Source organism: Tamandua tetradactyla, chromosome 1 (assembly GCF_023851605.1).
Source record: "Tamandua tetradactyla isolate mTamTet1 chromosome 1, mTamTet1.pri, whole genome shotgun sequence".
Classification (NCBI taxonomy): Eukaryota; Metazoa; Chordata; class Mammalia; order Pilosa; family Myrmecophagidae; genus Tamandua; species Tamandua tetradactyla.
This window is the reverse complement of record NC_135327.1, coordinates 43,009,478-43,026,975: the sequence shown is the minus strand read 5'-3', so window position 1 is coordinate 43,026,975 and position 17,498 is coordinate 43,009,478. Positions and strand designations below refer to the sequence as shown.

At 47.2% G+C, this 17,498-nt stretch overlaps 1 protein-coding gene across 6 annotated transcripts in view; it reads right to left on the bottom strand.

The window, feature by feature from the left end:
- The window catches only part of RRBP1 (ribosome binding protein 1), a 73,969-nt gene that overhangs the window by 35,869 nt on the left and 20,602 nt on the right, over nucleotides 1-17,498 (bottom strand). For all 6 annotated transcript variants that reach the window (XM_077115015.1, XM_077115000.1, XM_077115007.1 and 3 more), the window contains exon 2: nucleotides 12,300-14,385. In XM_077115015.1, coding sequence (XP_076971130.1) covers nucleotides 12,300-14,364 — 2,065 coding nt within the window. In that variant the 5' untranslated portion in view covers nucleotides 14,365-14,385. The remainder of the gene's footprint in view (nucleotides 1-12,299; nucleotides 14,386-17,498) is intronic.

The following is a 17,498-nucleotide window of genomic DNA, read 5'->3' as shown; positions in this document are numbered from 1 at the left end:
TAAGGTGTAATGGAGAGGCTGGAAGTGTCAGAAAATGCAGAGCTGTGCTCCAGTAGCCGTGTTTCTTGAAGATGATTGTATAATGATATAGCTTTTGCAATGTGACTGTGTGATTGTGACAACCTTGTGTCTGACGCTTCTTTTCTATCTTATGAACAGATGAGTAAAACATACGGATTAAAAATAAATAACAGGGGGAACAAATGTTAAAAAAAATTTAGTAAACTGAAATACTAGTGATCAATGAAAGGGAGTGGTAAGGGGTATAGAAAAAAAAATAGGGGACACAAAGGCTAAAATACATGGGATAGATGGAAATACTAGCAGTCAATGAGATGGAAGGGTAAGGGGTATGGAATGTATGAGTTTTTTCTTTTTATTTCTTTTTCTGAATTGATGCAAATGTTCTAAGAAATGATCATGGTGATGAATATACAACCACGTGGTGATACTGTGAACCACTGATTGTACACCAAGTATGGAATGTTCATATGCTAAGAATGTTCATGTTTGTATGTTGTTGTTTGGTCAAAAAAATAAAGAATGCAATGATCATATGGTAAGAATGTTCACATCTGTACGTTGTTTAAAAAAAAAAAAAAAAGAAAAAAGAAAGGGCAGTCTGCAGTGTCATTTCTCAGCTAGCCTCACCAAGGCAAGGACAATGAATGGGGAGGCTTTCCATGGCATCCCTAAATTCCCTGTTTTGTCACAAAATTTTTACCTGCTAGTCACAATATTTTCATTATAAGTCAAGGCACTTAACATGACACTTTAAAAAGGGGAAAATAGGACGTGGGTGAGCTGGTTGCTATGAACACCTTCGTCTGATAACTCTGTGACTTGGGGAAGCTCAGAAGATTAAAAATAACCCTGCCTGGGCGGGCCGCGGTGGCTCAGCGGGCAAAGTGCTTGCCTGCTATGCCGGAGGACCTCGGTTCGATTCCCGGCCCCAGCCCATGTAACAAATACGAGAAACAGAATACAATAAAAACAAAATGTTTAAAGATGTTTCCCTTTCTTCCTTCCTTCCTTCCTTCTATCCTTCCTTCCTTCTCTCTGTCTTTCCTTAAAAAAAAAAAAAAAAAATAACCCTGCCAACGTCAAAGGCCAAGGAGTGGGTGGGGCTAAGAAGTGTCGTGGGTGCAATGAAAGTCAAGACTCAAGAGAGCATATCCCCCTTTAGCTGCCTTCTCATTAAAAAGTATGTACATACATAATTTAAAGTGATGGTGACAGTAAATTCACACTATAGAAAACTCTGGGTACAGCTGAGCCAAAAGAAAACACAAACTGGCATGTCCCTGTCTGGAGAGAAGCCCATATCAGCAGTCCTGTCTTCCCACCACAGCCTGGAGATGCGGCCCAGGAGAAGGCAAGCCATTTGTTTCAATAACAAAGAGTCACAGAGTGACTAGGGCTGCCTCACGTAAACTCCCACCCTGCGGAACTGCCCTCAAAGTCATCTTCCAACAGTAATGCAGCAAAGTCCAGTCACGTGCTGGCCACTAGCCATGGGTGCTGCCAAGCCCTGAAAACGTGGTCAGGGCCAAGTACAGAGGTGTTAAAAGTGGAAAGCACGCCGGGTGTCAGGGACTTGGTAGGTGGGGGGGGGAAGAATGTAAAATACCTTTAATAATTTTTACATTGATTGTATGTTGAAATTATGTCATATTTGATACATGGAGTTAAATAAAATGCTACTAAAATTAATTACATTTGTTTCTTTTTACCTTTTTAAAAAATGTGACCACTAGAAAATTTAAATTATGGGACTTATATGCATGACTCACACCTTATTACTCCTGGACGAGGCCCCTTCTCAGCCCTGGGGACCCTCAAAAGCCCCCTTGATGGCTTAAATCTGGGCCACCCCCAATGCTGTAGAGGCCCCATGCGGCTGATGTCTCCAGCCTCTCTTCAACCAACTCTTGCCGGGTTCTCCTTGAGGACCCCCTTCTAGAAGTGGACAGTCCAAGACCCCATGGCCCAACCCTGCACGCAGGAGGCTGGCAGACACTTCACCGATGAACGCTGTGTCCTCCGCAGATGCCATCCAGCCTGTGGCCCCAAGCACTCTACAAACACATGCTCCCCAAGGAAAGGCAGAGGAATACATGAGGGTGCTTTGCCTACAAAATGCTTGTGAGTATCCTATAAGGGGCATTGCTTTGATAAACTTTATAAAACTTTCCAATGTAACACTATTTTAATAGATTTTTAAACTAAAAATAAAATCATAAGTGAACCAATCCCAAGGTTTGTGTAGCAAACTTCAGTCTCCTCCCCTGCCACCCCCACCCACCCACTCTCTGCCCCTTCCATGCCCTTCCACACTTTCACATGAACACTATTTTTAAAGAGTCTTAACCTGACAAAGTGTTTTTCATTGGATCTCTTAGGTAAGAACTGTGCCATCACTGTACCCCCCCGTACCCCCCAAATCTGGGGCAGTAAAACTGAAAGAAAAAAAAATAGCTCTTGGAAACAGAAACTGGATCTCCTGGAGCTTGGTATGGGGGGGAGGTAGTGATGGGGGTGGGCTGGCATCTCCTTCAGTCTCAGGAGCACTGCCCCTTGCAGCACCAAGGCCTTTCATGAGGGATGCGCTCCCACTCCACCACTGTCAACCAAGGTCACTGCATGTCCTCCAGCAGCAGATACTGTGAGGACTCTGGCAATCTTTGCTGTCACTAAATCTTAAACACTAATATAAGTATGTCCAAGACTCAACATTTAATCCATTAAAACAGACTTTCAAAGCCAGGAGGAAGCAAACTCCAGGCTGCGGGCAGCTGCCTGTTGCCAACGCTTAGCCTGGGCTTGGAGGGACTGAACTAGCAGAGGCGGCTGGGCACCCCACACTGGGAGTCTGAATCACTAAAAGTAAGCTTAGGTCTTGCAAAGAGGCACTTGGGAGTCTCTCATGGCCACTTGTGGGGCCCTTCATGGAGAATGTACTCTCCGTCTACATAATTTCTGGGATCCTTAGGGCTAGGGGATGGCGACAGTCTAATCTTAGCAGCTTCTGCACCATTTCCAGTGCCTTTCCTCCCCCCACCCGCTACACTGCCCTGCTCACACCTGACTTCCTGGGCTGGCAAGCGGGGGCCTCAGGTCTGCTTGGGGAGGAGCCTCAGAGCACCACCAGACATTGGTTAAGGCCGCTGGTGGCTGACAGGACGGGATGATCACCGACTGGGGCAGCTTTACCCAAGGCTACAGCCCAACTCCAGCTCACACACTGCAGGAACCCTTCCGTGGAGGTGGCAGTCTGCTAAACTCTGAGCCTAGAAAGGCAGGTGAGAGGTGGAAGGTGCAGCTAAATGACGCAGAAGAGACATGGTGCATGGCAACAGCACAATGGGGTGGGACCAAGACACCGAGGGAAGCAACAATGACAGGTTGGCTTTTACGGCAGGGGCTCCTGAGTCAACCAGCACTGTGTGAGGATGAGGACTTTGGAAGGTGGCAGCAGGGGACAGACGGGCGGAGGCTAAGGCTGATGATATCAAAGAAATTCAGATTCTTATCCTGCAGGTCATGAACAAGGATGGAAGAGAGCAAGGCTCAATACTTAGAAGCTCAGGGCAAGGCTGGGTGCTCAAGGTTGTGGTCTAGGCCCAAGAGGATTTTAGGAAACCGACTAGGTGGGAAAGAGCCCCGGGGTCAACCCAAGACAGTGAACTGGACACAGACATGTAACCTCGCGGGCTAGGGGAAAAAGCCACTGACAAAGCCACTCATTTTTTTAGTGGAATGTCTGGATTCCACTGAAGGTTTCTCCTTCAGATACCCAGATTCAGGCTGAACTGCTGCAGCCTGGACCCTGCACAGGGCCCAGCTCCACTACAACCTTGGGTGCCTCCCATGACCAGTGGGTGACCCCTCACCCCAACAGAACTCCAGTAGTCATCTGGTCAACAGCCTGAGATTCAAGGACTAGAGACATGCCCCTGCCCTTCTAAGGAAGGCTCCGCTGGAGCTGGTAGGTAGCACGTTTCTAGAAACAAGCAACTCAGGTCAGCCTCCCCACTGACCATGTCTTCCCAGCCCTGGCCCAGGGAAACCATCCTTGAGACCCTTGAAAAAACAGGACTTACCAAGGCATCCTAGGCAGCAAGTCGGGCTCCTCTACCTCACTGCACCTGCAAGTGGGCTTGGGTGTCACGCAAACACAATCGCAAGCTCAGCTCTGTGTATAATGTGTGGGGGTGGGGGTGGGGATGGAATCAGGGCAGGATGCAGCATTGCCCAAGGGTCAGCTCTGTGGGTCCCCGACTGCTGTGGGCATGGGAACAAAGTCCAAACAAGGTCAGGAGCAAGCCCATGTTCAGCCTTTTAATCAGGCCTGTTCCTCTGGATGGAAAAAGAAAATGACCTAAAATAGGGAGCTTGTACATTTAATGCTAACAGAATTTAAAAATATATATCCCATAGACTGAATTACTTTTTTCTTCTTTCCATTTTTGTTTTTCACCCCCAAAATTAACAAAACCCATTTTAGATCTGGAAAAGCTACACATTGTAATGGTTTTAAAAGAAAGACAATGTCTGGAGGCTCTCCAGACAAGATCCCTCCTTGGGCTTCTTCCTTAGGAAGGAGAATGCATTTTAAATGACAATCAAGATTTTACCTAATGCCTGGAGAAAAAGACAAGCGATTTGTAATCATGGGCTTTTTGAGCAAGCTGCCTGTGAGCAGGGACAGGAGCAAGCCAAGGGCCTCAGAGCTTAAAATAACCGAATGGAGATTTCTGAAAGAATGTTGTCCAGCAGCATCTCCAAGACATGCAGTGACCCACGACACTGGCATGCTTCCCTAGGGGATATTTTTGTTCTTCTTTAAAAAAAGAAAAAAGTTTGGATTTGAAGAAATTAAAGTGAATAAAAGGCTTGAAAGCCCCAGAAAATTTTCTTCAGAACCTGAGACCATAAGAAGTTAAGTGCAAAAGAAAGTTTCGCACTTGAGCCCAACCCATCCCTTTCTGTGCCTTGGACATTAAGGAGGGTGGACAAGCAACTGAGGGACAGCAGGGGCTGATGGTGGGTAGCTTGAGGCCTTGGTCCCTGCTTGCGTCTCTGCTGGGAAGCCTTGCCCAGAGCTGAGCTTTGGTTTAAGCATTTGTAAAACAGGTAAAAATACAAATACACTTTATGGAACTCTTATGAAGGATAAATACATGAAAGGAGCTTCATATACAAAGCACCTAAACAAGCATCTGGTTGAGAATTACGATGGTGTCAAATTCTCTATGGGAACCTACCAAACACGATGCTTAGAACACAGTAGGATAGTAGGGGTATTACACCAGGCCTATAATTTAAGGTGACGGTCCCTGCTATGCACAGACAACATGAATAAATTTTTCTGGTAGGTTTGGAAACTCTTCCCCATAACCCCTGGCCTCTGTGACCCCTGCCCTCATCAGGTTATAGAGCATGACTCTGGATTTTAGATTGTTGGAATTCCCTATCTTTGACTTTACACCTGATCTTGCAGAAGTAAAATGGCGGCCCAGCTAAGACACCATCCTCCTGGGAAGCTACAAGGTTTGTCAGTCATGGGAACCACCTTGAATTTCATGTTTTAACTCCATTCTGCTAAAATTTATTAAGCACCTACGTGTCTGAGAAGAATTAGCAGAGATCTTTTCTCAAATTCAACCACCCAAAGGAGCAAGGAACTCCCTTTTGCTGCTCAGATGATGTACAAGAGACCCAGAGTCAGGGGCTCGGCTGCCTTAAAACTCCTGAGGGGATGGGAGGAGTTCAGTTTTGGGACAATGAGGAGCTTACTTATTTACATAGACAAATACTGGAGTTTTGGTTTCTTTTTCACTTTAAAAGTAACATGTTATAGAAAACCTGGAAAATACAGAAGTATGAAGGGAAGACTGTAAAATTATCCATAACCCTACCTCCATGAAGGCCTTTTCCCCATGCTGACAAGCGTGTGATAGATACCATGCTGGGCAGATATTTCCTAAACACCTATTTCTCAGGTTGTACTTACTATCTCATCAAGGAGGGTGTGGCTCTCTTGGGCCCTGAGATCCTTTTGGAAACAGGGTTGTGGGTGCAGCCCTGGCCATACATCAGAGTAAAACCCACCTGTACCAGCAGGGAATCCTGCCTTCCCCCTAACCCTAAGGCAAGGCTCAGGTCCTCGGGCCAGCTACAGTTGCCCCAAGTACACAGCAAGGGCTCTGCACCCTCGCCTTCTCCTAAGTGAGGTGGTGGCAGTGGGAACTGCAATTTCTGTGGCCTGGCTCTAGGCTTCAGTGGAAAGCACAATGTTCTGCTCACACTAAATTTGGGGTTTCCAGAATGTATGCACACTGTACTTCAAAATTCTAAGTTTCACGTTTATTCAGGTGCACAGGCACACACTGTATGAATGTGGACTCCACCCTAGGTGCTAAGATGGAGCACTTCTCCTGCAAGTTTAAACAAACTTAGTCCTGCAGGGCGGGGAGCAGTTCTGGGAAGGCACACTGGCATCACCACAGGGGCAAAGGTTAAATCAGACAACAAAAACAGACTTCAACAACTGCCTGCCCACCTCTCGCCCTGCATCCAACACTGCATACACACACTCCCTGTGCAAGAAGCTTGGCTTTCCAAATCTGAGTTACCCCCTAGAGAACGAGCCCACTAAGGTGTGTGAGGAGGCTATAAGCTGGCAGCAGTCCAACCCACTGGGACCCTGCTTTCAGGAAAATGTTCACTTTGCTAATGACTCTGCTAATGTCCCCTTCTTCCTAACATTCAGAAAAGAATCCACATCTTTTGTTTTCAAGCAAGCGTGTTTGCCTTGTTCCACATCTGGGTTTATAATGCTCCTCCTTGAAACCATCCCCATGTCCACAGCAGCACAAGTGGGCAATGGCTAAGTCAGAAGGAGGGTGCCAACTGGGTGGGCCTCTCACAACTCCACTGCATCGATTTTAGTTGCAAAAAACACACCCTACACGTACCTGACATGACACTTAATCAGGACTCACTCGTGCCATGGATTACTTTACAGGTGAACAAGGCAGCTACAGGCGCGAACATGGAAAGATGTCTTTAGTTTCAGGCCAAGTGGAGAAAAAAGTTCAAAGCCATGTGTGCTACAGTGGGGTCACTTGTATAGAAATGTGCAGAGCATTTTGGGTGGCTTCCTCTGCAAAGCAGATAGCTTGGGATGCTTCTATGCTCTTTGAATTGTACTTGCTGGAAACACGTTATTTATAATAATAAACTTTACAAAGCACGAAATAGGAAGGGAGGTGTGTCCAATCAAATATGGCCAGACAAGTAATAAAAAAAAAACTTGTGTCATGGTCCCGATTTGTCCGTGCAGGAATGAATATCAGATCAGAACTTCTGGAACAGTACAACGTGGATCTGCAAAAGTGTCCTGTGTACTTGCCTGGCTTCCCCCTGGGGGCCCACCAGGAGGAGTCTGGCTGGGCTCAGCCCCTAAGGTCACCTCCTCAGGCCAACCATGTCATCTCACCCTCTGACAGGCCCCAGCTCCGCTTCCGGATTTGCATCTAACCTGCCATGTGTCATGGGCAAGCCACCTCTTCGGTGACTTCACCTACACCCCTCTCAGTATGCAGGAAGGCAGAACAGAGTGGGGACTGAGCTATGTGTGATGCCAGCACAGGTCTGCAAAGACAAGATCATTTTCACAGGCCCCCTGCAAGAGGCTGCTATCCCTCGAAACAGCCCCTGGTCAGAGCAGGGCTGTGCAAAAGAGAACTTTCTGTGCTGGTGCACATGTTCTACATCTACAGCAGCCCTATCCAAGATGATAGTCACCAGGCACACGGGTACTGAGCCCTTGAAATGTGGATTGTGTGGCTGAGAAACTGGCCCAGCTGGGTGGTTACAAAGTACAGGAAATAAGCAGATTGTGATATTGTCCAACAAGGCAGACACAAGTAGACAGCCTGCCCCAAGGGAGCCAGAGAGTAAGCTCTACAACACTGCTCATTTGCCACATGACTGCCCAAGCCCCAGCCACCGAACCAAGGCTGACTTGGACAAATCTAACTCCCACACATGCTCGTCTACCCGGGTCTAAGGGTGGCCATACAGGGTCTCTCTGAAGCACTCAAAGACACAAAATGAAAGAGCCTGGTGTGTCATCTGGATCCCTATCCATGTAGAGTTGCCACAGACACCCACTCCAAATGTGTACCTGACTTCCCCACACCCACCTCTGCTGGCTGGTCATCAGCCTCAATGGTTCCTGGGACGTGAGACACAAGCACGTCTTTTCCTTCCCCACCACTCATCCTGCAGCCCAGCATTCTAAGTTGGACCCACTGCCCCTACAGGAAGCTGAGGAGTCCTGCCCCCATGGCAGGGATGTAGGTGGGGACGTGTCATCTCAGCACTGGGAGCAGAAGCTGTGTCCTGGGCCTAAAGGATTCTGAATGCTTATTCTCATAAAGACCCTGCTTTCCAAGCAAGAGCACCACCCCGGTGATGAACTTCAGACACATGAGAGATGGAAAGCCTTTGTGGATAAATTTTCAGCACTCAAAGTTGAAAGAGAAAGAGCAGACTGAATGCACGTCAATGGGACCAGACCTGGAACTTCAGGTCCTATTAGTTATCAACCCCTTCTGTATTCATAAATGCTTCCCTGAGAGCCAAGAGAGGTCTCGCCACTACAACTGGAGTTCTCAGTGGTCCTGCATGGCCTGTAAACCACCCTGAGCCTCTCCACTCTGTCCTTCCTGGGCTCTTGCACTCCAGTCCTCTGTGAATCTCACCCCAGAACTACCAAGATGGATCCAGACGGAGACTAGATGTGGCCTGACAGTACTGGGGGCACCCTGAATGCAGAAGAAGGCACCTTCACCCTCTTCTGCCCTCTGGACATCTCTCTGGGTTGCTGGAACTTAACAACTGAACTAAGGAAGCTTCATTATTGCTTTGTTTGGGGGACGATGAACAGAATATTTAAGATAATATATTAAGACCCAATTTTATGCCCCAAAATAATTTCTAAAAGTCATAAAACAAGGTTTGAAAAACAAAATTATCTACTTTAATAGCCCATTAGAATTCCTGCACGCACTGCAGCCCAGCACCCCAAATACAAGTGAACCAACAGGCATTTCCAACTCAAGGGGGTGCTGTCATGCCCACAGATCCAGTGCCTTTCTTTTCCAACTTTTTAATAATAAACCATTACTACATTGAAGGAAAAAACTCAGAAAACAACTGAAGTTCTCATTTTGGTATATTTCATGATGTTTATTTTTAAAACATCATTACCATTGCATCAAACAATGTGGTATCTTAACTTTTTCAACTCATAATTCCCCTATTACCGTTCTTTCCACACGACTAGGTGATCTTCATGACTGTCAACCTGAGTGGCTGCACTCCACCTGCATGTGGCAAGATTCACCCACTCCCCACTACTGGGGTCTGAGGGCTGCCGCCAACGTCAAATATTGAAACCCCACCAGCAGCAGCTTCCTGCCTGGACCTGACTTCCGCAGGGTTAGAGGTAAAACCATTACCCTCTTTAAAGCTCCTAACAGATTTTGCTAAATTACTTTTCAAGAGTTATCCAATTTATACTGCCACCATTTTTTCAAAAACAATATTCCTGGGTGGGCAACGGTGGCTCAGTGGCAGAGTTCTCACCTGCCATGCCGGAAACCTGGGTCTGATTCCCAGAGCTTGCCCCTGTTTAAAAAAAAAAAAAAAATCCCAGATATCCCTGTGTTTGCTTCTATGAATAGTTTTAAATAAAGGTTCCTGCTGTGTTAGTGTGAGTACATCTCCAAGACCCAGGGGCTCCCGAGTGTGGCCCCTGTGCTGGCAGCAGCCTGGGGACTGGTTAGAAACACAGAGGCTCAGGCCCCCCAAGACCTGGCACCATGAGATCCCCAGAAGAGGTATCTCACGTTAAAAGTTTGAGATGTGTAACACTCCAGGAAATCACAGCTGTTTTTCTAAAAATCCTTTTTAAGATCTCTCTTGCAGGGGATTTTCTATTTTACTGTGTTCCCCCAAGATGCCTTTCCACCCTAGCCACAGGACAGGGCTGAGTGTATATCAGAACAAACCCAGAAAAGGAAAAACAGTACACAATATGATCTCTGCCCTGTTTCAAGGTTGTTTAGACATTCTGGAGAATAAAGAAATTGACCTTTCAGGTGTCACGTGAGCTGCAAATATTTCCCCCGTGTGTATATACTTGCATTTTAATCTTGTTCTGGACGACCACAGGGTTGTCTGTGTGGTCAGGCCTCCCTCATCTCCCTTGAGGTCACTCACTGCAACCTCGGGAGTGACCATCTCCACCAGCCAGGCTGAGCAATGTTAATTCCACCTCTTTTTTATTTCCTAGGGCTTGATTTCTTTTTACATTAACTCTAATTCATCTCAAGCTCCTTCCCCCTGAAATATAACGCCTCCCCCATTTATGTTCTTAGGTGTGACAGAGTCTGTTTCAGGATTACTCTCTTCCTGACTCGGCAGCCTCAGACCCATACCTTACATTACAGTGGCTTGGGGACAAACTCACAGATCAGACAGGACCTGCATTTCACAAACTGCTTTAAAACTTACACAATGTTCTCACCTGTCTTTCCTTCCAGATAGGATTTAGAATCATTTGTCAAATTGTGGGGGAGAAATTCCATTGAAACTTTGGCTAGAATGATGGTAAACCAGTAAGCTAGTTTGGGAAGGACAATCATTTCATATGTAACATTTAATCTTCTTAACCTGGAACATGGTATTTCTCTTCTTTGTTCTCATTTCCTTTTATACCACCTCATGTCTTACTCCTAAAAAGGTTTTTTATTACCTGCAAATTAGGACGGTTGTGCTTTCTCCCCAGTGTTTCAAATCTTATTTCCAACTTCTACCCCATCCACAGTAGGCCGAAGTACCAGTCTAAACACACCCAAAACGGCAAGCTAGGAAACAGTTCAGTTCTCAGCTCCATCGCTGGCTTAGCGTCTCTCCCAGAACACCCTGGTCAAGTACACCGTCCCGTTCCAGAAAAGGCAGTGTACCGTCCCCCACTGGCCTCTGGTAGAAGGGTAAGGTGGAGCGTTTGGGTTTTCAGAGGGCTGGAGAGGTCAGCCTGCCCTGGTGGGGCCTGTGGGCTGATCCCCAGCAGAAGCCTATACCCACTCTAGGATCAGTCCATCCTGAAGGACAGGGTGGGAGCTGAACAAGGTCCCTCAAAAGCTTAGAGAGGAGGTGTTATCCAAGAAAGGGTACCATCTGCTTCTCAAATTGACAAGAGAGGGAAACCTGACTAAAACGCAGGGCTCTGTACTACCAGGCACAGGATCAAACACTTCAGACCCCAGAAGACACATTACTGTTAAGACAGATACAATAAATTTTCCAGATCGACTAATGGCTAGTCAAATAAACAAATAAATAAGCTTCTACTGTATCCAAATGAGTGATGAACATGAAATGGGAACTTCCTGGCCCCATTTCTAGAGTAATACATCCTAAAAGGATAAAGGCAAATTAATGGTCTATCTCCCCTCTATTAAATGACCATGGTAGGAGACAGGGAAGTAAGAAAACTGGGTGGGGTTGGGGGGGTGGGAAGATGTCACTTCTCCTTAAAATATTATCATACCATTACTCATTTAATACCTCAATTGGCTCAAGCCTATATACAAAGCAACAGGTGAGGTAAGAGTGCAGGACAGGCTGGTAGGAAGAGCGAGGTGCTGAAGAAACATTTGGCAAGACAGAGAACTGTTCCAGAGTGCATGCTGGATGGAATTACTATACCCTCTCCTTGGACTTACACCTTTTCCTACATGCCTTTGCAGGTCCTCCTGCTGGAGACACTGTGGACTTCCCCACACCTGACTCAGACTCAGTAATGGGACCTGCTCTAGCCAATAAGGTCTGCATTTGAAATGCGCCTAGGCAACTGCCATACCCTTTGAGAGGGGACTGCCTGCTGGAGTCACAGTGAAGTCTCAGCCTCAGCCCCACATTGAACACTGAGAAACAGACCCGAGCTCACCCTGCAGCCAGGAGCCAACCCTATTAAACCATAGCCTGAAGCAGAGCTGTACAGCTAAGATAACTCGGACCAGACAGCCAACCTGCAGCCAACTCCCAGGGGTATGAGGAAGAATAAATGACTGCTGCATAAGCCACTGAACTTTGGAATGTTTGTTATGCAGTCTTGTTGTGGCGATAGCTTGACACAGACAGCATCTCAAAAGGGAATCTGCAAGCCATTCAAAGACAGCTTCTCCTTCAAGTTCATAAAGAAAATCAGGATAACTTACCAGGCTCACCTTTCTTCTTTGAACCAGATTTCTTCTTAGCAGGAGCCTCTTGCTTTGGTGCCTCCTGACTCTGGACTGTATCTGTATTTTTACCCTGTACAGGTGACTCTGCCTTTTTACCCTGATTTGCAGTCACATCTACCTTTTTGTTCTGTTTGGGAGACCCCTCTGACTTTCTGCCCTGATTTGGGGTTCCTTCTGCCTTTTTGCCTTGATTGGGGCCCCCCTCTGCTTTTTTCCCATGGTTTGCAACACTCTCTACCTTAGGGCCTTGATTGGCAACTGAATCTGTCTTTCTCCCCTGGCTCTGGGCTCCCTCTGCCTTTTTCCCCTGGTTCTGGACTCCCTCCATCTTTTTGCCCTGGTTGGGGGTTCCCTCTACTTTTTTGGCCTGACTGGGACTTCCCTCAGACTTTTTGCCCTGATTCTGGGTCCCCTCTGCTTTTTTGCCCTGGTTGGGAACCCCTTCCATCTTTTTGCCTTGGCTGGGGTCCCCCTCTGTCTTTTTGGCCTGATTCTGGGCCCCCTCCCCCCTTTTCCCCTGGTTCTGGGCCCCCTCTGCCTTTTTGCCCTGGTTCTGGGCCCCCTCCCCCTTTTTGCCCTGGTTCTGGGCTCCCTCTGCCTTTTTGCCCTGGTTCTGGGCCCCCTCCCCCTTTTTGACCTGGTTTGGGGCCACTTCTACCTTTTTGCCTTGGTTCTGAGTTCCCTCTGCCTTTTTCCCTTGGTTCTGGACCCCCTCTGCCTTTTTACCCTGGTTGGCGGTCCCCTCTACCTTCTTCCCCTGGTTCTGAGCCCCCTCTGCCTTCTTTCCCTGGTTCTGGGCCCCCTCTACCTTCTTCCCCTGGTTCTGGGCTCCCTCTGCCTTCTTCCCCTGGTTCTGGGCCCCCTCTGCCTTCTTCCCCTGGTTCTGGGCTCCCTCTGCCTTCTTCCCCTGGTTCTGGGCCCCCTCTGCCTTCTTCCCCTGGTTCTGGGCTCCCTCTGCCTTCTTCCCCTGGTTCTGGGCTCCCTCTGCCTTCTTCCCCTGGTTCTGGGCTCCCTCTGCCTTCTTCCCCTGGTTCTGGGCTCCCTCTACCTTCTTCCCCTGGTTCTGGGCTCCCTCTGCCTTCTTCCCCTGGTTCTGAGCCCCCTCTGCTTTCTTCCCCTGGTTCTGGGCTGCTTCCGCCTTTTTTCCCTGGTTCTGGACCACTTCTACCTTTTTCCCCTGATTGAGGGTCCCTTCTGCTTTTTTACCCTGGTTGGGGCTCCCCTCTGTCTTTTTCCCCTGGTTCTGGGACCCTTCTGCCTTTTTACCCTGGTTCTGAGTTCCCTCCACCTTTTTGCCTTGGTTCTGGACCACTTCTAACTTTTTACCCGGGTTGGGGGTCCCCTCTGCCTTTTTACCCTTGTTCTGAGACCCTTCTGCCTTTTTACCCTGGTTGGGGGTCCCCTCTGCCTTTTTGCCTTGGTTCTGAACCCCCTCTGCCTTCTTGCCCTGAGCACTGCCAGTGGTTGGCGCACTGGCCTTGGCACCCACTGGGGGCACAACCACCATAGGCACCTCCTTGGGGGCAGTTTCCAAGATAGCGGCCTTTGAGGCAAGAACCTGGATGGAATTCACTATAGGACTGACTGCTGGTTCTACCTTTGCCACTTTTTTCTCCTTCTTCTTTTTGTCTTTAGGGGAGGGGGCTAGCTTCTCCTGGGGCATGGCTGGTACTGTGGCCACAGGGGCAATGACCACAGGGGCATGGGCCAGGGTTGGAGCCATGGCCATAGGAGGTGCCCGCATTGTTTCTTTGAGGAGAATAGTCATGTTTGGGGATGGCTCATGTTCAGGAATCTTCCCGTTGGGCTTCTCTTCCTTTTTCTTGGTCTTTCCTTTCTTCTCCATAGTTTTCTCTTTCTTTTTCTTCTCTACTTTGTGGTGGTGTGTTTTTGCCATCTCCTTGCGCTGGTTGGCTAGGGCTTCTTCATACGATGTCTCCTTCATGGAAAAGGTCGACACCAGGAAGATGCCAATGGCAGAAACCACCATGAAGCCACCAAAGACCACGACCCCCAAGGTTTGAGTGTCGTAAATATCCATCCTGGCTTGCTTTCTTTTCACCTGCCGAATACATAAACATACATTAATTTTTTTGTAGGAACTGAGGCTTTTGACAGCTTCCACCCCTACCCTCACCACCAAATTTGAGGTTTCACTATTTCTTTCTTCATACTAATAAATTCAGAGAAGAAACAAACCTCAGCCATCATGCTACACATTCTTATCCACTCCTCTTTGGAAGTGAGCCATTTTTAACCCAAGATACTGGGAGACCCTCTTTGTGCTGGGAAACAGGAAGCAACAGTATAGATGGCAGAGTACAGTCTGTAACCTAACATCCAGGAGACTCTGAAGCTCTGATTCAAGATCTGCCCACCACAGGGGTCAAAGACGTACATGACCACAAGCACAGGACAGGTAGGGCGATAAGGAGTGGTGAGGTATACGGCAAAAACGACCCACCTAACTTAAGGAGCAGGTATCACCCAGTCATAACTGATTGTCTTGGTGGTAATGTGTGCACTGGGTTGATACAGATTTGATTCTTCGTGTTAGACCAGAAATCCTTTTATTTTCTTCCATGTGAAACTGGCTGATTTAAAAAATACCATGTCAGCCAAATGAAACACATCTGCAGGCATTTGGCCATGTGCGTCTTGGCCAGCAGGCCCTGTGTGTCATCCCCACTCTGCTACCTCCCTTTCCCCCAGTGCTGAAAAACACAACCAACAGGGTCAGAGATAAAAACCTGCATCACATGCAAATGTTCTAAGAAATGATGAATATGCAACTATGTGATGATATTAAGAATTACTGATTACATATGTAGAATGGAATGATATCTTAATGTTTTGTTTGTTAATTTTTTTAATTAATAAAAAAAAAAACAAGCTTATCCAAGAAACCTCCCCCCCCCCAAAAAAAAAAAAAACCTGCATCACAATCCTGAAAAGTAATCATGAATTTGGTATGGGGAAAACTAGTTTTTTTACAGACAGCTCTTGAAGACTTACCAAACCTGCAACCTGCACACTGGGAAACTGGAAAAATTGTTCTCAGTAAGCCCACCAATTTACAGATTCCACTTGGACAATTTCACATTCTAATGTCTGCACAGAGTCCCGGAGAGAGCGCAGCTTCACTAACCCCAATCCTTGCCCCAGAAAAGGGGTCCTTCCTCTAATGGCATGCCCCAAACCAGGAGGATAAAGCACTCCATTCTCACCTGGTGGCCAAAGTCCAAGGGATCAGAGGCAACCAGTTCCAGGTCCACACCTTCCTGGCTGACACCCAGTGAAATGCTCCAAGAGGAAATTTTATTTCAATACACTCAATTTTTATTAACTGAGTTTAAAGCTCTCGTCACATTACCAGTCCTTTAAACAAGAGAGAGAAACAAGGTCCAGCCCCTCTAAAGATGAACAGTGAAGGAGTTGTGAAAAGCTGAGAACATAGGGAAGAAAACAGAACTTAGTGTGACAGGAGAGGAAGGAGTGGGAGGGCCTCCCTCAGGCACTGTCCTCTGATGCCCCTAGAGCAGCATACGGTAGGATGTGGTCCAGTTTGTTAGTGGCTTAAAAGTTGAGATTACTTTTCCAGTGGGCAAGAGAAATAGAGCAGGAATTTCTAAGCAGCAATCACGGGCTACAAATCATGACCTTAGGACATTTTCAAGAAGGTACTGAGAAGGGAGATTGTTTTAAAGCCTCAGCATTATGCTCTAAGAAAAATCACTCTCATCACAAAACACACAGTTTTGCTGCTGCTTCTTCTAACAAAACGCTTACAACATGCTTTCCACACTGATAACGCCATCACTGTATCTGTAATATTAATTTCTCCCACAGGCTATTGCCCTCAGTTCAGCAAGATCAAGTCATAAACTTTTCATTCTGATAGTAACCTCTGCAAATGAAAACTGCAGTGAGCTCAAGGAGGCCTTCCAGTCCTAGGCAAGGCAGTACTTATGTTTTCAAGTGGATTCTGAACTCTGGCCATAGGCACGGACAGTCATGATTCACAGCAAGAGCCCTCTCATATAAGATAATCAAGAGGTGGTCACCAATTAACCTTTCCAGGTGTACACTCACAAAGGCCAAGAAATGAAAAAGAAACCTGCGCCCTGCTCAGCCTTGGATCAATCCAGTGGGGGAGGGGGGATAAGGGGGGGCAGGAGCCAGAAGTTCTGGAATGTTTTATGGGCGACCCCCATTTTTTGGTGGACATCCACTAACTAACATTCTGTCCTCACAAGGACCTCTTAGAACTTCACCAACTAGACATGGTCAAGTATAAGAACTACATTATAAGCAACACTTGCAGCTCTTTCAGATGACAGAAATTCTTCAAAGTATTCTTGTCTAGAGGCGGACCAATGCCAGGGCCACCTCAGCCAGGGATCCAGAGACCCCAAACGGTTTCATAACAATTGTGAGCTCAATGGTGGTCTCCCCTGGGAGCCACGGTTGGCAGAGGCCAGCTGCAGCGTGGGGCCTGCTCACCACTGAGGATGGCAGGGCTTTGTTCAGCTCCTGGTTCACAGCTTTTAAGCCCAGACAGAAGAGCCAAGGTTGGAAAACTAGCCTGTAATCATACTCAAGTTAGGCAAGCATATGATACAAAAAAAAATTCTCTGCTGGGAGCACACATACAAGAACAGCAAACCTGGGAGACTACTTTTCCTCTGCAGCATACACAATATAGTTTTATAGCAATACAAATCGTTGTGTGGAACTGACTGCCTTGATAAAATTATATCACCACACTATCCATACCCTGAGTTAGAATTTTTAAAAAAGAAATCCTCCATAGGAAAATGAAAAGTCCTAGTCTTAGGTAACAATACACGGAAACGCTTCAGGCTCAGGCAAGATCCCCCAATGGCAAAGGAATCTCCATGAAAAACAGCTTCCGTGCTATTGTGCTGCAGTTGGTTTCAGTGGGACATCAATGCCATCCTGGGGGATCCCTGACTCAAATGACAGATCTGGTGCGGCTTTCCAAATGCACTCAGTGTTCTGGGGCTTCACTCTGCAAACTCCCACCATGATCAAAGGATTCCCAGCAGCAATCTCTCCTAGGGCTTCTCCAGGGCCAGGGTATGTGCCCATACAAACCTCCTACAGCCTGACCACAGAGAACCTATATTTTGTAAATTCTGGGAACTTCTATGA